Consider the following 24,776-nt stretch of genomic DNA (forward strand, 5'->3'; position numbering starts at 1 on the left):
TACCAAGCCCCACTGGAAAGGAATGACGAGAGAGGAGATTACCACGAAGGCCAAAAAACAGAGTTGGGACCGAATATGGTACCGCCAGGTGGTGTCATGCACCTTTTCCAAGTCAAAAAGGACAGCAACAATGGAGGTCTTCACAGCAAAGGCAGTCCGAATATAAACCTCTAAGTTCACGAGGACATCAACTGCGACACTTGCAAAAGCGACACAAATTGAGAAGGAGAGAGGTGATAGCATTCCAAGAACCACATCAGACGGACATTGACCATACGCTCAAAGAGTCTGCAGACGCAACTCATGAGAGAAATGGGGTGGAAATCTTTAGAGGACGACCCTAGAGAACCAGTTTTCTGAATAGGAAGAACAAATGCCTCAAGCCAATCCTCAGGGACTGACGACGACTTCCAGACTTGGTTATAAACACTCGGTAAATACTGAAATGTGAATAGAGGGAGATGGTGAAGTATCTCATAGGGAATATCATCCGAGCCCGCCGCCATAGAACCGCAGAGGGCCAGGGCAGACTGGAGTTCTGAGAGAGAGAGAGAGAGAGAGAGAGAGAGAGAGAGAGAGAGAGAGAGAGAGAGAAAGGATTGTTATAGGGAAGCTGAAGAGAAGTGCAAAAATCTAAGGGAGAAGATTCAAGAAGGGGCTTACAAATAAGGAAAGGAGAAGGAAAATGAGAACAGAGCTAACAGTTGAAAAGTGAGAACCCAGTTTGATCGCGATCGGATCCGCAACAACGGAGGTGAAGGACTGGCGAGATATCTGGAACAAACTTACCCACTAACTTTCATATTTTCTTTCAGATCAGGGGCAGATGAGTGTCAGACGTAATGGTGGAAACGAAAGACATGAAAAATCTCCAACCCTCACGTTTAGCCATACGGATGGCCCTACGGGCCACCGCACTTGCCTTCCAAAACAAAATAAAAGAAATGGGCATCCTACGGCGACAGTGTTTCTTCCAGGCTGCACGCTTACAGCGGACAGCCCAAGCAGAGTCTGCATTCCACCAGGGAATGCACTTCGCGCCCCTGGAGGTAGAGCAAGGAACAGAGCAGAGGGCAGTATCAAAAGTAGTGTAGTGAAAGAGGAGAGGGGCTTGGGGGAGAGGGAGATCAGAGAGGTCAGAAAGAGTAGAATGCAAGGTGAAGAGGTTCCAGTCAGTCCTGGCAAGCTGCCACCTAAGGAAGAAGAGGGGGAGGGTGAAAAGAGAAGGTGACTAGGATGGGAAAATGGTCACTTATGTAGGCCATCAAGAACCTGCCAGGTGAAGACCGAATAAAGAGAAGACAAGCAGAGAGAAAGATCAAGACAGGAAAGGGTGTGAGTACGGGAGTCAACATGAGTGGTTTCATCAGAATTTAGAACAGACAGAGAAGAAGAGAAGACAAAGGGTTCAAGAAGGCAACCCCGGGTGTTTGTCAGAACATCACCCCAGAGGGTATGCCGACAGTTAAAATCACCCAAAAGGAGCACAGGCCTTGGTAAGGAGTCCAACAGGTGTTTAAGATCAGGAAGAGAAAGTGGGATATTCAGGGGGAGATAAATGGAACAGATTGTATACCATTTACTCTCAAAGATACAGGCCGCAAAACACTGAATGGGCGACTGAAAAAGTAGGGCGACGAAGGGAATATCAAGATGGATCAAGAGAGCAGTAGAGGTATGGGCCCCAGCAAGAGCTGGAGGGGAAGAGAGAAAGGAATAACCACAGAAGTAATCAGGACGAGCACCAAGCATCAGCTCCTGGAGACGAACACAAAGCGGGGAAAACTGCATGATCAGAAGTTGAAGTTCATGGAAGTTGCCATAAAAACCATGGATATTCCATTGAAGAACATAGACAAAAAAGAGAGAACAGAAATAAAGATAACAAGGGAGAAAAAGGCAAAGTAGAACACAGTAGGCTAAGACAGAACAAGATCAGGATCAGTGAAATCAGGTGATGGGGAAGAGGCAAAGCTAGCAAAGATAATCAAGACAAAGGAGTGGGAGGACTAACCAGAGGCGAACCGACAGAGTCCGGAGCGGAAGGAGACAACAGAGACTGGCAGTCAAGGGAATTGGGGGAAGGAAGGACAGAAACAGGTGAGGGGACCAGAGCAAGGGCAGCATCCAAGAGAGGATTAAGGACCAAGAAAATTTCCGTAGGAGGGACCGGTGACCCTCTACTGAAAAAGGAGGGGAAGCAGGGATAGTGTCAGAGTCGGAAGGTGAGGAATACATTGAAGCCTTCTTACCCGCAGGAGAGGAGCCAGGCTTACACTTCTGATGTAGAGAGAGGGGCTTACCATCAGCAATATACTGGGCGACCATCTTCGCAGTTTCAACAGGAGAAGGACAACGGGAATGGTCAACATGATGAACACTGGGAGGAGGATGGCCCTCCTCCCCACCTCAACAGACAGGCTGGGAGGAGAGCCAAGAGACAAAGGGGAGGGCTGAGAAGGCATGGGGCAAGAAGGGAAGGAGAGCACAGGAGACAAGGAAGACTGGGAAGGAAGGAAACACCAGGCAGAGAACCAAGAGGAGGACCCTCTGGCCCAGAACGCAAAGCAGCAGACGAAGCAGACGAGGTGGTGGAGATGTCAGGGTCCAAACCCTCAAAACGGTTGTGAAACTGAAAAAGCGAGAGAGGGCGTGAAGAAGGAGAATGCAACTCACGAGCATAAGACATGCAAGAGAAAGAGGGAAGGTGGCAAACCTGGCGTCTAGCCTCAGAAAAGGACAAATGATCACGATGCTTCAAATTAAGGATGGCTTCCTCAAATTTGTAATGCACACATGCGCGGGAGAAGGCAGGGTGGGCGTCACCGCAATTGATGCAGAGAATTTGGGAAGAAGAGCACTCCGTCTAAGCTGAGGTTCCACACAAGGGGGCACACACACACACAACTTGTGCACCTGGAGGGACCATGCCCAAATCTCCAGCACCTGCTGCAGAGGCGAGGAGAGGGGATGTATTCCTGAACGGAGCATCTGGCACCAGCAAGAATAACTGAAGAGAGAAGGGACCTACTATCAAACGTGACCTTCACAATGCGAAGAGGCTGATGGTAACGAGCATGAATGGCTCGAGTGAAGATATCCACCTGGAAAATAGAATGGCTTTGGGCCTAAAGGATATATTTATAAGCCCTCCACACTCATCGGAGTAGAAACCATCTATCTCTGTCACAACAACTGCACTTCCAGCTGCACCATAGGACTGGCGCAAGGAGCCATCAATGTAAATAATTTGGGAAAGCGACCGCTCTCCGACCAATGCATCAATTTGGCTTAAGACATTGTATTTTGCTTTATGTCAAAGCAAGGTTTGTTCTTTAATCAGCTTCGTGGGTGGGAAAGGGGGAACAGTAATTTGGAAAGGTGTAATCTTCCATGGAGCATGAAAGTGTCATTGTTGTCTCTGTTGGTAGAGATGAATATTAAACATTCTGAGTACAGTGGCAGTTTGGTAATTCATTTAGAGGGATGCTGACCTTCAAGGAAGAAGGCTTGGAGGGCTTCAGTGCCGGGGTTAGGGTGGGTTAGCCTAAGTATCTTGATACCGATTAAAGCATTAATTTCAGTGATACGATCACTTACACATGAAGTATTCAGTTCCTTTCTCATGTTTAGTAATTTAGTTGTATGGGGTCATCCGAGGATAATCCTCATGGCTTCGTATTGCATCTTTTCCAGCCCTCCAAGGAAATTATCAGGCACTAGGGCAAGCATGGGTCCAGCATAATCGATCACAGATCAAATATATGAGAGAGACATCATTTTGCCAATTCGCACATTTGCTCCATAGCTTGGATGGTAGCCTGCCACAGCCTTGAGAGCACGAGCCTCTCACAACATTGACGACCCAATCTGGCTACAATATTGCGGTACAATGGAGTCTCAATTTCGTAAAAGAAGGATTTTTGCTTCATAATAAAAAAATACACAGATTACCTAGTCCTAGTATTTAACAAAAATTAATTATCAAAGTCTTAAGCCTGATGATTTAAGATGAATCAAATATATGGCTTAAAACACGATCATTTGTAGGATACATAAAATGAATGTTATTTTGTAGTATTATTTCCTAAATGATGACCAAACCACAACTCAGAAGATGGCGTTGTTTCGGGCCGTCCTGGACCATTATCAAGATCAATCGACTTGACAATGATTCATCGTGTCTAGTGTGTCCAATTATGTCCAATGGTCCAATACGGACCTAAACGTCGTCGCTTCCCCTTCTTCAGTGCTAGGGTTTGGTCATCATTTCTTCAGCCACGTTATTGTGACGCCTCGTCTGATATTTTCTAAAAATATATTTTTATAACACACACACACACACACATATATATATATATATATATATATATTTTATATATATATATATATATATATATATATATATATATATATATATATATATATTACGTGTATTAAAATATCAAAACAGACGACAATGAATATTCACTTTTACTTTTGTGGCAACAGCACATGATAACCATTATATAACTTCTCAAAGTAAAGCCACCTGTGTACTATTTATGATTATTTTTTTTAGACAGGGCCCCCAACAAAAAAGGACAGATTAATGTCCTCCTTGAAGTGACGCAGGATGGAGTGTCCTCCCTAAAGCAGGACGTCTGGCCAGCCCTTCATCCACCTCTGCTTCTGCTGCTGCTGCTGCTGCTGCTGCTGCTGCTGCTTCTGCTGCTGCTGCTCTTCCCATCCTCTTACGCTGAAGGGCCATCATCACAGCATGCGGAATTGAACGTACTCGTTGCCTAGGTCCCGAGCCTTACTCTCCTGTCGACAGAGCAAAATTTGAGTCAATAAGCTTGCATATGAGAAGGAAAGCAGAGTCGTCTACTTAGCGATATGGAGGACGTGCACGCACGCACGCACGCACGCGCGCACACACACACACACACACACACACACACACACACACACACACACACACACAGGGGGCACCCGGCGTTGCTAGGGGGGCGGACAGCATATCTTCACCACACACCATCTACATCACTATAATCATCTTCATTACAAACTTTTTTCGACACTGTAACCATCTAAACTTACGCACCATCATCCCCCACTACTGTGATCATCTCACCACACACCATCTTCATCACTATACATATTTTCACTACCCAGGCACTGCTAGGTACACCCATCCACCACCACCACCTCTACCCTTCATCACCACCTATACCCCTTCACCACTTTCCCTTCATCCCATTTTCTACTAAATATGGTTTTCATAAACTACATAAAAACATTTTTAGAAAATAATATACTGCATGAATCTTAGTGAGGATATTAGTGAAGATATCCAATCCCGCTAAATACCACAAAAGATGCAAAATTGTGATATTTAGCGAGATTGGAAAATCGTATGACTTACCACTTCACGAAAGTATATGTGGCTCGACCCCATCCCACCTATGACCATCCTGGGAGAAGGACCAGTCACCCTGCAGAGTTTGCAAATGCTCCGCCTACCCCAGTACTTAGCCGCCAACCTGTAGGAGAGAAAAAAAATAGACAAGTAACACACTCTTTTTGGATATAAAGTATATTTACGCTCGCAGTTTTGAAGTGGAATGCAATCATTCTTTTTCGTCAAGCGATTGTCGCGCGAGGAATGCTGATATACACAGTTCGATTGCCTGAGGTGTGTCATGCGGGTGGTATGTCTCTTGATTCTGTCGTGTTGATCCCAGTCTCCCAAGAATATTGATAACCGAGAAAGTAAATGGTCAAAAATATTTCCTCATTACACTACTCATAACATTACAAAGACAACCTCGTAATCAGTTTATATATATATATATATATATATATATATATATATATATATATATATATATATATATATATATATATAAAGTTCACTGTAACTGTAACAAAGTTCAAATAAAGTAAATATATATGTGTACATACAAAAGAATGGGGGTGGTAGGAGAAGATAATATTAGTGTTCAGTGAGAAACCACAAGGTCTCCTCTGAATACTTTTTATTTTCTTCTCCGAGGCTATGGGTCCCCACATTGGCACCAGAGGTGGTACCCTCACAAACTTTTATATATATATATATATATATATATATATATATATATATATATAATATATATATATATATATATATATATATATATATATAATGTACACTATGTATTTTACCTTACATACTGCGGTAGGGAAAGCAGGACAGGTCGGGCCGGCTCTTCGATCTGGGTCTCTCTCTAAAATCGGGGCTACGTATCTGTTCCCTCTCTCCCTCCCTCCCTCCCTGCCTCTCACTTCCTCTCTCCCGCCTCTGACTACAGTTAGTGTAATTGGCAGAGTATTCAAACAATCTTCAAATGTGCTTCTTTCCTAAGGCGTACTCTGCGCTGTTTGTTCATTAAGGGCTTACCGAGCTCTTTGGCACTTTGCATGGTTCAAGTATATTTCAGGCTTGAGCTGGCCTATGCTCACACAGTGGTGGAAATATTCACACACGCAAACACAGAACCAAACACGCGTACACATCCAAACGACCACACGCGGGCGATTGCGGCCAATTCGCGCTCACACAGTCGTTTTGAGAGACTCATCTAGAGCACCGAGGTGTTCCAACTGAGTTTCTCATTGATACACAAAGAAATATCAGACTAACGTGAAGTATATCAGTCGTTTCGAACTCAAACTTGTTGCCTGGCTTTCCCCAGACTGCGTGTATGTACTAAGCTAACCCAGCTCATTCTTACCGAACCCACTTCATGAAAGTGGGTTTGGTAAGGATGAGCTGGGTTAGCTTGGTCTGGCTTAGGCTAGGTTGAGTTGGCATGGTGCTGGATTTATTTATGATTACAACCACGCCGTCATGCACAACTGTACTGCCACTCTCCTCCGATAGACGGTCCACAACCTTGGAAAATATCACAGTCTGAGGCTAGGCGTTCATGTTGTGTTTACAGTGGCACGGTAATGGCTTGACAAACCCTGTTGCCACAGTAATTGGACGACATAACATGGCCGATTGGGCAACAGTAGGTCCTAATTTTAACACCTCACTCGTTGCGATAAGAGAGAGAGAGAGAGAGAGAGAGAGAGAGAGAGAGAGATTACCCATTTTATTAAATTATTTTCATCAGAGGTGACAAACTATAATCAAAGACTATTGTGTCCTGTGAGCTAATACAGGATCGAGTGTTAATACCTCTTGGGGAAAAAAAAAAAAAAAAAAAAAAAAAAAAAAGGCACAACGGGCTCACCATAGCCCGTGCTACTTGGAACTTTGTTCCAGGTAGCGAATCTTTAACATGTTGGACCCCACCTGTCTAACCAATTTCTTTTTCTTTTATTATGACCTACATTTTTAACAATTATCAAAAGAAGGCACCAAACCGGGAAGGCTATGTAGCACCATCAAATGTGCTACACTTTTAACACACGCACGCTCACGCGCGCACACGCACACATCCCCAGGAAGCAGCCCGTAACAGCTGTCTAACTCTCAGGTACCTATTTACTGCTAGGTGAATAGGGGCACCAGGGTTAAAGAAACTGCCCATTTGTTTCTGCCTCGGTCGGAAATCGAACCCTTAGGACTACGAACCCCGAGCACTATCCACTCAGCCGCGAGGCCCTCACCGAGGAGTCAAGGTTCCAGTAAACCCACACATCCTATACCAAATATATCCGAGACAAAATTTTCTTTTGGGAAGTTTGTAAGTTCCTAATTAAAATTATTACAAAATCCAGAATTCAGCCTTTTTTTCCCGTTTTTTGTTGGGGGCCTCGTAGCCTGGTGGATAGCGCGCAGGGCTCGTAATTCTGTGGCGCGGGTTCGATTCCTGCACGAGGCAGAAACAAATGGGCAAAGTTTCTTTCACCCTGAATGCCCCTGTTACCTAGCAGTAAAATAGGTACCTGGGTGTTAGTCAGCTGTCACGGGCTGCTTCCTGGGGGTGGAGGCCTGGTCGAGGACCGGGCCGCGGGGACACTAAAAAGCCCCGAAATCATCTCAAGATAACCTCAAGATAACCCGTTCACAATTGTCTATATTAATGGTAAACACAACATTAATCTCTATAAACGTGATGATAGTACGAGGTAAAAAAAAAAAAGGTGCGTGTTTCCAGATAATAGATTAAATCCCATTAAATTATTTGGTAACTTGTAAAATAATTTTGTCTGACAACGAGGATGAGGAGGAATCCTTACCTTGAGGTGATTTCGGGGCTCAGCGACCCCGCGGCCCGGTCGTCGACCAGGCCTCCTGGTTGCTGGATTGGTCAACCAGGCTGTAGGACGCGGCTGCTCGCAGCCTGACGTATGAGTCACAGCCTGGTTGTGTGTCATGATGCATGATGATGATGATGATGTATGATGAGCTGTACCCTAGTATATGTACAGAATCACATACGTTACACAATTATCTTCTGAACGTCTCGCTCCGGGAAAACCAATTTACAGCAATGCACAATTTTTTACTCTGTTGCACTTGATAAAAAAGTGTACTTGGTCATTAAAAAAGGAAAACTAGGTTTGGTGTACCTGAACCCTCGAGGGGATTGAACCCTCGAACGGTGACCGTAGGACGCTCACTAGTGCAGAGAATACCTCGCAAGGGCGATACTGAGGACGACACTAAAAAAGAAAATTAAAGTGACAGCTTTTCTGTCCGTCCTGGAGCCTTAGGAAGTCGTGACACTGCAGGAGTGGCAGAATGAATCAGTGTCAGGGCAAGAGGGAAGGTGAGGTGAGAGGAGATGATGGTTAAGTGGAGAGGTAAAAGGCTGAAAACAGAGATAATGTGATAAATGCAAAGTAATAAACATATGCAGGTGATGAGTCACAATAACGTGGCTAAAGTAAGTTGACCAGACCACACACTAGAAGGTGAAGGGACGACGACGTTTCGGTCCGTCCTGGACCATTCTCAAGTCGATTGTGAAACCTTGGGCCGTCTTAAATGATTAAAGAAGGGCGAGTGACTCGCGACAGGCACAAGATGCGTGTTGAAGAGACAACTGCAGAGACCCAGAGACACTTCGAGGTGTTACGCCACCAAAGATCCCATTCGCTCCAAAAATCTACCACCTACGGGCTATTCATGCCCGTACCACCTCTTGTGGTGGCTTAATCTTCAACAACAAGACGAGACTCCACAACACAGTCAAGTTACAGCACCGCTCCTGTGCCAGGTAAGTCCACTACGGGCTCACCATAGCCCGTGCTACTTGGAGCTTGTTCCGAGTAGCTGAATCTATAACAACAACAACATCGTGTTTCAATTCAGTTATCTTATTCCCTCAACCTTCACTGGCGTTTCTTGCAGATGTTATTTTGTTAATGGGCTCCTCAGACTGATTGATTGATGAAGATTAAGCCACCCAAGAGGTGGCACGGGCATGAATAGCCCGTAACACGACTCCTCAGACGATCCAGCTGCTGTTATATGTACTCTTGAGAACCTTCTCTTTCACTGTTCCTAGAAGCTTATGTAAACTGACTCCTTCCACTCACCTAGTTGTAAAGAGCTATTTACAACTTTTTACAACCTCTGTAAAGAGCTATGGCTCTTTAGTCCCGCCTCTCAACTGTCAGCCAGCTGGTAGCTGAGCCCGTATCACTCCCCAGACATACGCACTACGGGCTAAACCATGATGAGCTCAAACATGATGGCTTAGACTGTAGTTGTACGCGCGCCTGAGGAATCCAGGCGCATGAGGTGCAAGGTCATTCCCATCAAGTGTGTCTTTCTGCATCTCTCAATATGTATACACGTTTGCGTCTTCCCCACAAACATGTATACAGATAAAATACTGTATACATGTTTTGTCCGGTCGTGATGGTCGAGTGGATAAGGTGTCCTGTACATACCAGTTGTACATACCTAGCAGTATGGGTTCGAGTCACTTCTGGGGTGTGAGTTTTCAGTTGCGTATAGTCCTGAGGACCATTCAGGCTTGTTCGCATGTATACAGATGACTGTTAAATGTCTTCTGTCAGGTCATCAACATATTTAGGAAGATAATGAAACGGGGAAAATATTAAAGTGGAGACGTGAACAAAATGAGAGTAAAGATGAGAAATACGAGATGAGAAAATTGAGAGGTGAAAATAAGAGAATCGAATAGATAGGAGACCGAAAATTAAATAGAAGATAAAATGAGAGCGAAAATAAGTGGAGAAGCGAGGATGGGACGAGAAGAAATACATAAAACGAAAAAAAAAAAATGGTTAGCAGAGAAATGAAGTGAGCGAGAGAGACATGAAATAAGATTAAAGTGAAGATGAGGAGAGTGATGAAAAGGGAAAGAGAAAGGCGCTAAACAAAAAAAAAAAAGAAAAACAGAAATCAACTGACTAACAATTTTCAGGACAACTCTAATCCCTTTCTCTTCCAGGGGTGACCCCTCTGCTCCTACTTTCTCTACCCGGGCGAGTTTTTTTTGGGCGCTGAGGAGGTCAAGAGGACGAGGATAGAAAGGAAGGGATAGGGGCTAGTAAGAGCAGCAACAGCAGCTGGAGGTGCAGGACGCTAAGTTAAAGAGAGATCTTATCCACAGGGGGAATACGAGATGAGGATGGTGCTGAACCCACTGAAGAGATGAGGATGCTGCTCACCCCACTGAAGAGATGAGGATGCTGCTCACACCCCACTGAAGAGATGAGGATGCTGCTCACACCCCACTGAAGAGATGAGGATGCTGCTCACACCCCTGAAGAGATGAGGATGCTGCTCACCCCACTGAAGAGATGAGGATGCTGCTCACACCCCACTGAAGAGATGAGGATGCTGCTCACACCCCACTGAGATGAGGATGCTGCTCACACCCCACTGAAGAGATGAGGATGCTGCTCAACCCACTGAAGAGATGAGGATGCTGCTCACCCCCACTGAACGAAGAGATGATTCTCATGCCCCAGAAGGTATAGTACGTGTGCTTGACAGAGTTCAGAGACGCAGGTTCGATCCCACTGCACGCATTAAATATATATATTTTACCAGTTTAAGCAAAACAAAATCCCAGCTCAGAGACTTTTAAAACAAACCACGTTCCCGGCTCTCCATATCCTAGAGACACACTTGTAGAATTAAGTGTATTCGAGGATTTTCGAGCTGTGATATATGAGGTAGTTAATATTTGAACAAATCCACAAAAGGGTCGTGATGAGGATTCGAACCTACGCACGGGATGTTCCCAGACGAGGACTCTTATACGTGGTGTACTGTACTTCGCCGAATTTCTTTAGACAGTACAACGTGTTTTACAGTGAACTCACAACTCATAAATGTGATACATATAACCGGCTCAAATACAAAAAAATAATAATAATTAGCTCACAGCTCCCATATAACAAACTAGTATTAAAGAGATTAGGTGATTATCTAATCACCGAACAAAGCGCTAATCCATTATCCCTATTATTGTTATTAATATATTTATTGCACCTGGAAGGGATATGAGGATAGGGATCTGGGATATGAATATTGGAATCTGGGATATGAATATAAGGATCTGGGATATGAGGATAGGGATCTGGGATATGAGGATAGGGATCTGGGATATGAGGATAGGGATCTGGGATATGAGGATAGGGATCTGGGATATGAATATTGGAATCTGGGATATGAATATAAGGATCTGGGATATGAGGATAGGGATCTGGGATATGAGGATAGGGATCTGGGATATGAGGATAGGGATCTGGGATATGAGGATAGGGATCTGGGATATGAATATTGGAATCTGGGATATGAATATAAGGATCTGGGATATGAGGATAGGGATCTGGGATATGAGGATAGGGATCTGGGATATGAGGATAGGGATCTGGGATATGAGGATAGGGATCTGGGATAGGGACGGAGGGAAAAGGAATGGTGCCCAACAACAACTTGGACGACCACAACTTGCCAATAGATTTACAACCAGGTTCCCCATTTACTGCTGGGTGAACGGAAACTTAACAGTTTAGAACTGGCCATCGGTCAATCCTCCCCGGTCGACGCTCGACCCCTTCCCCCCCTATCCTTTCCTTTTCCTACTTCGATCATTCACCTATTCCTATTCTCACCCTTCCACACCTACCTCACCCTCTCCTACCCTGCTGCCTCATATCCCCATCATCTTAATCCCAATTGACTGCCTTTCGTCTTGGATACCAATGAATTATTTACTGCTAGGAAAGGTTAGGTGAACGTAGCTCGTATAGATCTTGTTAGGAAAAACACACATTTAAACGACACCCTTTCTCCCCCATATGACGAATGACCCCTCCCATTTTAACCCTTCCATTCTAACCCTCCCATTCTAACCCTCCCATTCTAACCCTCCCTTTCCAACCCTTCCATTTTAACTCTCCCATTTTAACCCAACCATTCTAACCCTCCCATTCTAACCCTCCCATTCTAACCCACCCATTCTAACCCACCCATTCTAACCCTCCCTTTCCAACCCTCCCATTCCAACCCTCCCATTCCAACCCTCCCATTCCAACCCTCCCATTCCAACCCTCCCATTCCAACCCTCCCATTCCCTACACCGCCTGCTCCCCTAACCACCATATCCCCCCCCCCACACACGCTAGATGCTGGCGTCTATCTGGACACTTGTGAAATAGTAATCTCCAGGAAAGGTTAACCCAAGACACTCGTAGTTTTATAAGGAGATGCTTCGCTTCTTCCGTTACAGCCCCCGTGCTCCTGTGCCAGGTAAGTCCACTACGGGCTCACCATAGCCCGTGCTACTTGCCCCACTCCTGTGCCAGGTAAGTCCACTACGGGCTCACCATAGCCCGTGCTACTTGCCCCGCCCCTGTGCCAGGTAAGTCCACTACGGGCTCACCATAGCCCGTGCTACTTGCCCCGCTCCTGTGCCAGGTAAGTCCACTACGGGCTCACCATAGCCCGTGCTACTTGCCCCGCTCCTGTGCCAGGTAAGTCCACTACGGGCTCACCATAGCCCGTGCTACTTGCCCCACTCCTGTGCCAGGTAAGTCCACTACGGGCTCACCATAGCCCGTGCTACTTGCCCCGCTCCTGTGCCAGGTAAGTCCACTACGGGCTCACCATAGCCCGTGCTACTTGCAACTTTTTGTGCCCGCTAGAAGCTGAATCTTCAACAACAACATTCACCTCTTGAGCACAGCACGCGGGATGATAGTGAGAATGGGCAGTAATGGTGAATGGTGAGGGGGGATATAAAGGGGGGGATGGGGGTATTAAAGGGGGGGAATGGGGGATATTAAAGAGGGAAAAGAAGCAGGTATCAGTTTAAGTTGGCAGTGCTCTCCTCCTTGCTTGGCGAGTTCATGCAAGGAGACACCTGAGCGCCATCAATCATTGATGTAGATCTGGGCTAGATTGATGACAGCCTCTCTAGTGAGAGAGAAATATATTACGACGGTGGGGGGTTGGAAGAAGGTAAACAAAAAAAGAGAGAAAAGTAGAGAAAAGGGGAAGTAGCGACGAAAGTAGGAGAGAGAGGGAGAGGGAGAGAGAGAGAGAGAGAGAGAGAGAGAGAGAGAGAGAGAGAGAGAGAGAGAGAGAGAAACGGAGAAGGAAAATAAACGGGGTGTGAAGGGGCAAGGAAAGAGAGGAACGAAGAAGCTGTTGCAACCTTACACGAAGGTTAAGTTTGTAATGTGCTACACACACACACACACACACACACACACACACACACACACACACACACACACACACACACACACACACACACACGTGTCCAGTGGCCAGAGGGGGCGGCCAAGCCTCAAGACAGTCCAAGGTATTGTCAGTTGACCTTGTATGGTGGGTGTAATGACGGCTTCGGTTTGGCAATGTTTACACAGGTATTATTTGCTGTAAGAGTCTTAGAGCGACGGCTTAGTGTGCATGTGCGCTTGTGCGTGTCTTGTGCATGCGTGCTTATGCGCGTGTTCTTGTGTGTGAATGCTTATGCGTGTACTCACCTAGTTGTGCTTGCGGGGGTTGAGCTCTGACTCTTTGGTCCCGCCTCTCAACTGTCAATCAACTGGTGTACAGATTCCTGAGCCTACTGGGCTCTATCATATCGACATTTAAAACTGTATATGGAGTCAGCCTCCACCACATCACTGCCTAATGCATTCCACCTGTTAACTACTCTGACATTGAAAAGTTCTTTCTAACGTCCCTGTGGCTCATTTGGGTACTCAGTCTCCACCTGTATCCCTTTATTCGCACCAGTGTTAAACAGTTTATCTTTATCTACCCGGGAGCCGGGAGCCGGTCGGCCGACCGGACAGCACACTGGGCTTGTGATCCTGTGGTCCCGGGTTGGATCCCGGGCGCCGGCGAGAAACAATAGGCAGAGTTTCTTTCACCCTATGCCCCTGTTACCTAGCAGTAAAATAGGTACCTGGGTGTTAGTCAGCTGTCACGGGCTGCTTCCTGGGGGTGGAGGCCTGGTCGAGGACCGGGCCGCGGGGACACTAAAGCCCCGAAATCATCTCAAGATAACCTCAAGATAACCCTGTCAATTCCTCTGAGAATTTTGTAGGTAGTGATCATGTCCCCCCCTTACTCTTCTGTCTTCCAGTGTCGTGAGGTGCATCTCACGCAGCCTTTCCTTATAGCTCATGCCTCTTAGTTCTGGGACTAGTCAAATGGCATACCTCTGAACTTTTTCCAGCTTAGTCTTGTGCTTGACAAGGTACGCCGGGGCCGCATACTCCAGGATTGGTCTTACATATGCTGTATATAGGGGTTTGAATGATTCCTTTTACAGGTTCCTGAAGGCTGTTCTGATGTTAGACAGCCTTGCGTATGCCGATGTAATTCCTTTTATGTGGGGCTTCAGGAGACAGGTTTGGCGTGATATCAACTCCTAGATCTGTCTCTCTGTCCGTTTCATGAAGTACTTAATTTCTCATTCTGTATCCTGTGTCTGGCCTCCTGTTTCCACCGCCTAGTTTCATTACCTTGCATATACTCGGGTTGAACTTTAGTTCAACCCGAGTGTGTGTGTGTGTGTGTGTGTGTGTGTGTGTGTGTGTGTGTGTGTGTGTGTGTGTGTGTATGTGTATGTGTGTGTGTGTGTGTGTGTGTGTGTGTGTGTGTGTACTCACCTGTTTGTACTCATCCATTTGAAATTGAAATAAGTTTATTGAGGTAAAATACACACAAAGGGATGAGGTAGCTCAAGCTATTCTCACCCCGTTCAGTACAAAGTTTTCATACATATATAGACACATGACAAACAATAAACATATTACCAAACATTCTAAGGAATAAACATATACATTTCTTCCTTTACACATGTAGTGTGATACCAGACGTACACACAAATACTTTTATGACTAGGAATATGACTAAGTATATAGACAATTTGCAATAGACCTTCAGACAATTGAACAAGAGGTTACAATCTTGGTGCAAAATTCTTAACTCTCCAGAATATCACCAACCTCTCCGTTGTGACACATCCAGGCTATTTGTTCAGGAACAGTCCTTATGGACTGTTCCTGAACCAATAGCCTGGATGATCGAGCATTGTGCCTGCAGGATCGAGCATTGACTCTTAGATCCCGCCTTTCTAGCTATCGGTTGGTTGTTTACAGCAGTGATTCCTGTCCCATTTCCCTATCATATCTAGTTTTAAAATTATGAATAAAATTTACTTCCACAACCTGCTCCTTAAGTGCATTCCATTTATCCACTACTCTCACGCTAAAAGAAAGCTTCCTAACTTCTTTGTGACTCATCTGAGTTTCCAGCTTCCACCCATGTCCCCTCGTTCTGTTACTATTCTGTGTGAACATTTCGTCTATTTCCACACTGTCAATCCCCCTGAGTATTTTATACGTTCCTATCATATCCCCCCTCTCCCTTCTTTTTTCTGGTGTCGTAAGGCTCGGTTCCTTCAGGCGCTCTTCATACCTCATCCCTCGTAACGTTGGGACAAGGACCGGAGTATGACTCTGGACCGGACTCCGGACCGGACTCCGGACCGGACTCCGGACCGGACTCCGGACCCTGTAGACGCCTTAGAAATGTTAGTTTTCCATATTCCAGTCACCTGGGCTCTAGAAGGCTCGAACCCTGGACCCCACACGTATTTTAAATATAAATTAAAATTACATTACATATCGCCATTACTTAAAAAAAAAAATTGTATGTATCTTGGGGAGCCGGTCGGCCAAGCGGACAGCACACTGGACTGTGATCCTGTGGTCCCGGGTTCGATGCCGGGCGCCGGCGAGAAACAGTGGGCAGAGTTTCTTTCACCCTATGCCCCTGTTACCTAGCAGTAAAATAGGTACCTGGGTGTCAGTCAGCTGTCACGGGCTGCTTCCTGGGGGTGGAGGCCTGGTCGAGGACCGGGCCGCGGGGACACTAAAAAGCCCCGAAATCATCTCAAGATAACCTCAAGATAACCCTTGGTCATAAGATCAATTTAAAACATTTCATGATTAGTCAAGCAAGACCTGGCCATACTAATGTATACTCATGTATTAGGTATTTCTCAAGTTAATACTCGAGGTGTTAATTTCAATAATGGTTATGGACAAGCAAAGGGAACAATATGAGAGAACAACATCAATGGGAAACCCTAACACTTGAGTCGAGGCTTCACACAAAATATTATATAACGCAATGTCTTGGGATAGAGGGGAGGGGAGGGGGGGGACATCGATTGAGAGGGGAGGGTAGGGGGAGGGGGGGGACATCGAGTGAGAGGGGAGGGTAGGGGGAGGGGGAGGGGGGACATCAAGTGAGAGAGGGGTGTGGTGGGGAATGTCGATATAGTCCAGTCACGTGACGAGGTTATTTGGAATATGTGATGGATGAGAGATCGAGAAAAGGTTTAAGGGAGAGAGGGGGGTGGCCAAAGTGGGGGGGGGGGTACAGGGGGAGGCTTATGTAATAATGAAAGCCTGGAGGGAGGGAGAGGGTGGTCGTGGGGGGGGGGCGTTCGTAAGCCCTGGCAACCGTGTATCCAGGAGAGAATCCGAGATGACGTTCACGTAATAAATACCAGCTATAAATGTCAAGAAAATGTAGATTGAAAATTAGTTGGATGTCGTAGGAGAATTCTCTCAGTCAAAGGGGGGATAGGTATTTTGCGGCTCCCTTTTGATACTTTGATACCTAAGGCCTGGAATACCGAAGCTCATATATATATATATATATATATATATATATATATATATATATATATATATATATATATATATATATATATATATATATATATATATATATATAGAAGAAAGGAAGACCCAGACCATCCACTTAACCTCCTTTCCTGCTGCCATCGACGCCACACCGTGGGTGATGCAGAATAGAAAGTATATGACACCACAGAACCTCCCCAACCACCTCCCCTGCTCGGCGACGCCCTCACCCCCACCCCCCGGGATCGTCAGGGTAAAGCCTACCTCCTCTACCCCCCTCGTTGGGGCGACCCCCCCCCCCTGCCTATCATGTAAAGTGGAGGAAGGGGGGTGGGGGGGATGGGGAAGTAGATGGTGGGGTGATCGTTGGGGGTTAGAGTACCGGTTTATATTATAATATTATATATATATATATATATATATATATATATATATATATATATATATATATATATATATATATATGAGAGAGAGAGAGAGAGAGAGAGAGAGAGAGAGAGAGAGAGAGAGAGAGAGAGAGAGAGAGAGAGACCCAACTAGGTTTTCTCTGGAACACGACCCGCAAGTCGGTTTACAACTAGATTCTCAATTACTGCTGGGTGAACAGGGGCGGACAGCAGGGGCATTATCATATGTCTCTGTGGCTCATTTGAGTACTAAGTTTTCACCTGTGTCCCCCTTTGTTCGTGTGCCACCCATGGTAAATAGTTTGTCTTTATATGCCCTGCCAATTCCTCTGATAATTTTGTAGGTGGTGATCATGTCTCCCCTCCTAACTCTTCCAGTGACGTGAGGCTTAGTTCCAGTAGCGTTTTCTCATAACTCAAAACTTTCAGCTCTGTGACTAGTCTGAAGTCTCTTTAGCTTCACCTAGTGTTTGATTAGATATGAACTCCACACTGGAGCCGCATACTCAAGGATTGGTCTGGCATATGTGGTATACAAGCTTCTGAATGATTCCTTACACTAGTTTCTAAAGTCAGTTCTGATGTAGCCAGTCTGGCATATGCCACTGAAAAGCTCCTTTTGATGTGGATTTCAGGGTACCATCAAAAGTACCTTGTACCCTGATGCTTCAGGGTACAGGTTTGGTGTGGGATCAATCCTCAAGTCTTTCTACCCGATTCTTTGGAAGGATTTCACCTTCCAACTATTACCGTGTGTCTGGCCTTCTACTCCCTCAACCTATTTTCCTCACTTTACACTTTGCTTAATTAAACACTAGTAGCCATTTGTTGGACCATTCTTTCTGTTTGTCCAGGCTATCTTGTATTCTCTTGCTATCTTCCTCTGTCTTAATCATCCTCAATTTTAGCATCGTAAGCAAACACTGAAAGGAGTGTATTCCTTCTGGAAGATCGTTTACGTATATCAGAAACAGGATAGATCCGAGAACACAGCCCTGTGGGAGTCCGCTGGTGACATGTCATTCTGATGTGATAGTGTGTCCTCTCTCACAGTAACTCTGTTTTCTGTTACTTAGATACCCCTTTATCCATTAGAGCACCTTACGTGTTACTCCTGTTTCTCCAACTGGTACACCAGCCTCTTATATGCTACTGTATCAAAGACTTTCTGACAGTCCAAGAAAATTCAGTATGCCCACCCTCATAGTATGGCTGCTGTAACACGTAATATTAGCCCCAGCTAGATCAAGTCTTCCAAGCACAGTACAGCTCGTTTGTTCTATTACATGGTGTTAAAGACTTGGGATATCTTATCTTGAGGTTATCTTGAGATGATTTCGGGGCTTTTTAGTGTCCCCGCGGCCCGGTCCTCGACCAGGCCTCCACCCCCCAGGTAGCAGCCCGTGACAGCTGACTAACTCCCAGGTACCTATTTTACTGCTAGGTAACAGGGGCATAGGGTGAAAGAAACTCTGCCCATTGTTTCTCGCCGGCGCCTGGGATCGCACCCAGGACCACAGGATCACAAGTCCAGCGTGCTGTCCGCTCGGCCGACCGGCTTCGGTCAAGGTCTTGGGATAAGAGGGGCAAGGACTTGGGATGAGAGGGCAAGGACTTGGGATGAGAGGGCAAGGACTTGAGATACGAGGACAAGGACTTGGGATGAGAGGGCAAGGACTTGAGATACGAGGACAAGGACTTGGGATGAGAGGACAAGGACTTGAGATACGAGGACAAGGACTTGAGATACGAGGACAGGGACTTGAGATACGAGGACAGGGACTTGAGATACGAGGACAGGGACTTGAGATACGAGGACAGGGACTTGAGATACGAGGACAGGGACTTGAGATACGAGGACAGGGACTTGAGATACGAGGACAGGGACTTGAGATACGAGGACAGGGACTTGAGATACGAGGACAGGGACTTGAGATACGAGGACAGGGACTTGAGAATAAGGACAAGACGTTGGGACAGGAGGACAAAGAGTCGGGCTGTGGACAGAATGAAAGGCTCACATGTGAACATAACAACAACAACAACAAGAACACAAGCTAAACAAGTCCATGTCGTTGTTGTTGTTGTTGACATGGACTCTTTGAAAGTTCAGTGCCCCCACCCCCCTCGTCGCCAGGCCTATATAGAGCCCAAGCAAGATACCTGGCACCAGTTTTTAACTACTCATCAAGATCAACATAACTCACAGTGATGGTGTTGTGGTCTGTCTTTGATGTGGCGGTGGAGATGTGGCGGTGGAGATGGGGGGTGGAATGTGGTGGTGGAATGTGGTGGTGAAGATGGGGGGTGGAATGTGGTGGTGGAATGTGGTGGTGAAGATGGGGGGTGAAATGTGGTGGTGAAGAGGGGGGGTGGAATGTAGCGGTGGTGATGGGTGATTGGAGTAGAATTGTGGGTGTTGGGCCACCCCCAATGTGGATGGTGGGGGTGTGGATGGTGGGAGGTGTGTGGATGGTGGGGGTGTGTGGAGATGGTGGGGGTGTGTGGAGATGGTGGGGGTGTGTGGAGATGGTGGAGGGTGTGTGGAGATGGTGGGGGTGTGTGGAGATGATGGGGGGTGTGTGGAGATGGTGGAGGGTGTGTGGAGATGGTGGGGGTGTGTGGAGATGGTGGGGGGTGTGTGGAGATGGTGGGGGGTGTGTGGAGATGGTGGGGGGTGTGTGGAGATGGTGGGGGTGTGTGGAGATGGTGGGGGGTGTGTGGAGATGGTGGGGGGTGTGTGGAGATGGTGGGGGGTGTGTGGAGATGGTGGGGGGTGTGTGGAGATGGTGGGGGGGGGTGTGGAGATGGTGGGGGGTGTGTGGAGATGGTGGGGGGTGTGTGTGGATGGTGGGGGTGTGTGGAGATGGTGGGGGTGTGTGGAGATGGTGGGGGGTGTGTGGAGATGGTGGGGGGTGTGTGGAGATGGTGGAGGTGTGTGGAGATGGTGGGGGTGTGTGGAGATGGTGGGGGTGTGTGGAGATGGTGGGGGTGTGTGGAGATGGTGGGGGTGTGTGGAGATGGTGGGGGGTGTGTGGAGATGGTGGGGGGTGTGTGGAGATGGTGGGGGTGTGTGGAGATGGTGGGGGTGTGTGGAGATGGTGGGGGGTGTGTGGAGATGGTGGGGGTGTGTGGAGATGGTGGGGGGTGTGTGGAGATGGTGGGGGGTGTGTGGAGATGGTGGGGGTGTGTGGAGATGGTGGGGGTGTGTGGAGATGGTGGGGGTGTGTGGAGATGGTGGGGGTGTGTGGAGATGGTGGAGGGTGTGTGGAGATGGTGGGGGTGTGTGGAGATGGTGGGGGGTGTGTGGAGATGGTGGGGGGTGTGTGGAGATGGTGGGGGTGTGTGGAGATGGTGGGGGTGTGTGGAGATGGTGGAGGGTGTGTGGAGATGGTGGGGGGTGTGTGGAGATGGTGGGGGTGTGTGGAGATGGTGGAGGGTGTGTGGAGATGGTGGGGGTGTGTGGAGATGGTGGGGGTGTGTGGAGATGGTGGGGGTGTGTGGAGATGGTGGGGGTGTGTGGAGATGGTGGGGGTGTGTGGAGATGGTGGGGGTGTGTGGAGATGGTGGAGGGTGTGTGGAGATGGTGGGGGGTGTGTGGATGGTGGGGGGTGTGTGGATGGTGGGGGTGTGGATGGTGGGGGTGTGTGGAGATGGTGGAGGGTGTGGGTTAAAATTCTCCAGGGTGACCTCCACTCCACCCTACGTTGCAGCCTAGACCAAACAGCTACAGGAGATGGCAGCTCCACCTGTGACGGATATGCTATACTGACATACTGAATTTAAGCGGCTTTCCCGACCACTTTGTTACTTGAAATGAGGCATATTCAAGTGCCTCTGAAGGATTAAGCGCCGGTTTATATAAAATATATAATGTTTCCCCTTCAACATGTGATTCGTCTAGAAGCAGTGGCCCTGTAAATATATAACACACCCCTCCCCCTCCACCCCCTCCACAGTATAAACGTTATTTAAACGTTTAAACAACGCAATAAACGTCAAAATAACGTAGTGGTTACGTCTTGTATTTTCCCCCTGACTCTAACCCTAACTGCGCACACATACAGTTTCATTGATAAACTATTTTATGTTCTTATTTTTAAGTGACAGGTTTCAACATTAAGAGCGATCGCTGAGGGACGTGTTGGCACTTGATTTGGCGCTAAAGCGGCAGATTGGAGAGCCAGGCCCTTGACCTCCGTGGCACTGGTGCCAACAGTGTCCTATGATTTCCTCATGTGGGTGCCTGCCTCAAGGAAAATAATTGTGGTGTTTAAAACAGGGATATCCGGGGTTTTGTTGGCACAAATGCGACTTGATATCTTGGTGCGCCCACGCGTTGGGCTTGGGTACATGCACACACTGGGGTACACACACACACACACACACTGGGGTACATACACATACTGGGGGTACACACACATACTGGGGATACACACACATACTGGGGGTACACACACATACTGGGGGTACACACACATACTGGGGGTACACACATATACTGGGGATACACACACACACATACTGGGGGTACACACACACATACAGGGGGTACACACACACACACAGGGGGTACACACACACACTGGGGTACACACACACTGGGGTACACACACATACTGGGGGTACACATACACACTGGGGTACATACACACACACTGGGGTACACACACACACACTGGGGTACACACACACACACTGGGGGTACACACACACACTGGGGGTACACACACACACTGCGGGGTACACACACACTGGGGTACATACACACACTGGGGTACACACACACTGGGGTGTACACACACACTGGGGTGTACACACACACTGGGGTGTACACACACACTGGGGTGTACACACACTGGTACACACATATTCTGGGGTACACACACACACACACACACACACACACTAGGGCACAGAAGCGTAAATAAGTGCAACGGGCTAGATGAAGACGATGTCGAAGCCAATTCGATGCACAGTTTTAAATGTAAATATAATAAGTGAAGAGACTCGCTGCATTGAACTAATGGTGGTCGAAACTGGGGCTCGAGAGTTGATGCTCGACCCTGCAAGCACAACTAGGTGAGCACAACACACACACACACACACACACACACACACACACACACACACAGGAAGAGTTTCTGAACTAAGAGAGGGATTAACTAGGCACCACTCGAGGAGTTTGAGATTACCAGTGGGGAGGTAAGACTTAAGGCTGTAGACTCAGACGGTATCTCACTATGGATTCAAAAAGGAGCAGAAGCACTTTGACTACCACTCTCAGTGGTGCATGTCACTGTTAACGGGAGAACTGCCAAAAATTTGGAAGACGGCAAATGCAGTCACGATATACAAGCAGGGAGACAGGAGGCACTGAACTACAGGCCAGTGTCCCTAACTTGCATGCCATGCAAGGTGATGGAGAAGATTGTGAGAAAAAAAAAACTAGTTGAGCATCTGAAGCAAAAGAACTTTGTAACACATCACCAGCATGGGTTCAGTGGTGGCAAATCTTGCCTTACAGGATAATAGAATTCTATGACCAGGCGACAAAAATTAGGCAAGAAAGAGAAAGGTGGGCAGACTGCATATTTTTGGACTGCCAGAAAGCCTTCGACACAGTACATCCCCCCCCCCCTCCCCAATAAGAAATTAGGGCCTAAGCTGGAGATGCAGGCAATAATAATAGGGTAGGTACTTAAGTGAGATGGGGAGTACCTAGGCAACAGAAGACAGTGAGTCACTGTGAGGGGCGAGATCTCAGTGTGGAGAGACGTTACCAGGGAAGTCCCACAAGGTTTAGTCCTTGGACCTATCCTCTTTCTGATATATGTAAATAATCTTCTTGAGAGAATAGTCTCGTTCCTGTCATTGTTTGCTGATGACGCAAAAATTACGAGGAGGATTAAAGACATGGAGGTTAGCAAGAGGCTACAAGATGACATGGACAGACTGAAGGAATGTTCCAACAAATGACCACTAGAATTCAACTCGAGTAAATGTAAAGTACTGAAGCTAGGTGGAGGGAGCAGGCGGCCAGACATAAAATAGCAAATTGGAGACCCATTTGCTCCCCTATTTCCTCTCCCAAATGGGAGACCCAGTTCTCAGTGCAACTGGCAGATAAATGAACCGGGGGTTAATATCACACCGAACCTGTCTCCTGAAGCCCACATCAAAAGGATATCATCAGCGGCGTATGCGTGGCTGGCTAGCATCAGAACTGGTTTAAAAAATGTGTGTAAGAAATCATTTAGAACCTTGTACACCACAGATGTCAGACCGACCTTGGAATATGCGGCTCCAGCATGGAGTCCACATAACTTGTCAAGCATAAAACTGAGAAGGTTCAAAGGTAAGCAACTAGACTAGTCCTAGAACTAAGAGGCATGAGTTACTAGGAAAGGCTGCGTGAATTGCACCTCACCTCAATAGAAGACAAAACAGTTAGGGGAGACACGATTACCACATACGAAATTATCAAGGGAATTGACAGGGGTAGATAAGAACATTTTTAGTACGGTTGGTACTTGCAGAAGGATACTCAGGTGAAAACTGAGTAACCAAATGAGCCACAAACAAATTATTTTTCAGTATCATAGTTAATAAATGCAAAGCATTATAGGCAGTGATGTGTTGGAGGCAGACTCAATATGCTGTTTCAAATGTAGATATGATGGAGCCCAATAGGCTCAGTCTCCTGAACACCAGTGGAGTGACAGTTGAGAGGTGGGACCAACGAGCCGAAGCTCAACCCACGTGCACACAACTAGGCGAATACACTCACACACACTAATATATTTGGAGAAATGTGAGGAACGAGCCGGTCGGCCGAGCGGACAGCACGCTGGACTTGTGATCCTGTGGTCCTGGGTTCGATCCCAGGCGCCGGCGAGAAACAAAGGGCAGAGTTTCTTTCACCCTATGCCCCTGTTACCTAGCAGTAAAATAGGTACCTGGGTGTTACTCAGCTGTCACGGGCTGCTTCCTGGGGGGTGGAGGCCTGGTCGAGGACCGGGCCGCGGGGACACTAAAAAGCCCCGAAATCATCTCAAGATAACCTCAAGAAGATAACGATGATGGTAGATAGGTGGGAGGGGGTGAGGGGGTGGGGGTGGGGGGAAAGGGGGGGATATAGGTAGATAGGTGGGAGGGGGTGGGGGTGGGGGGAAAGGGGGGGATATAGGTAGATAGGTGGGAGGGGGTGGGGGTGGGGGGAAAGGG

The 24,776-nt window shown here is 47.1% G+C and overlaps 1 protein-coding gene and 1 long non-coding RNA gene across 2 annotated transcripts in view; one reads left to right on the top strand and one right to left on the bottom strand.

Moving 5' to 3' along the window:
* LOC138350785 (uncharacterized) overlaps positions 1-4,697 on the top strand; it is a 229,840-nt gene extending 225,143 nt beyond the window's left edge. The window contains exon 3 of the long non-coding RNA XR_011222290.1: positions 4,562-4,697. This is a non-coding gene — a long non-coding RNA (uncharacterized lncRNA). The remainder of the gene's footprint in view (positions 1-4,561) is intronic.
* The window catches only part of LOC138350784 (uncharacterized), a 306,416-nt gene continuing 281,646 nt past the window's right edge, over positions 7-24,776 (bottom strand). Inside the window, exons 4-5 of the mRNA XM_069302195.1 lie at positions 5,408-5,525; positions 7-4,806 (exon numbers count right to left, since the gene is read on the bottom strand). Coding sequence (XP_069158296.1) covers positions 4,753-4,806; positions 5,408-5,525 — 172 coding nt within the window. The 3' untranslated portion in view covers positions 7-4,752. The remainder of the gene's footprint in view (positions 4,807-5,407; positions 5,526-24,776) is intronic.

Source organism: Procambarus clarkii, chromosome 47, assembly GCF_040958095.1.
Source record: "Procambarus clarkii isolate CNS0578487 chromosome 47, FALCON_Pclarkii_2.0, whole genome shotgun sequence".
Classification (NCBI taxonomy): domain Eukaryota; kingdom Metazoa; phylum Arthropoda; class Malacostraca; order Decapoda; family Cambaridae; genus Procambarus; species Procambarus clarkii.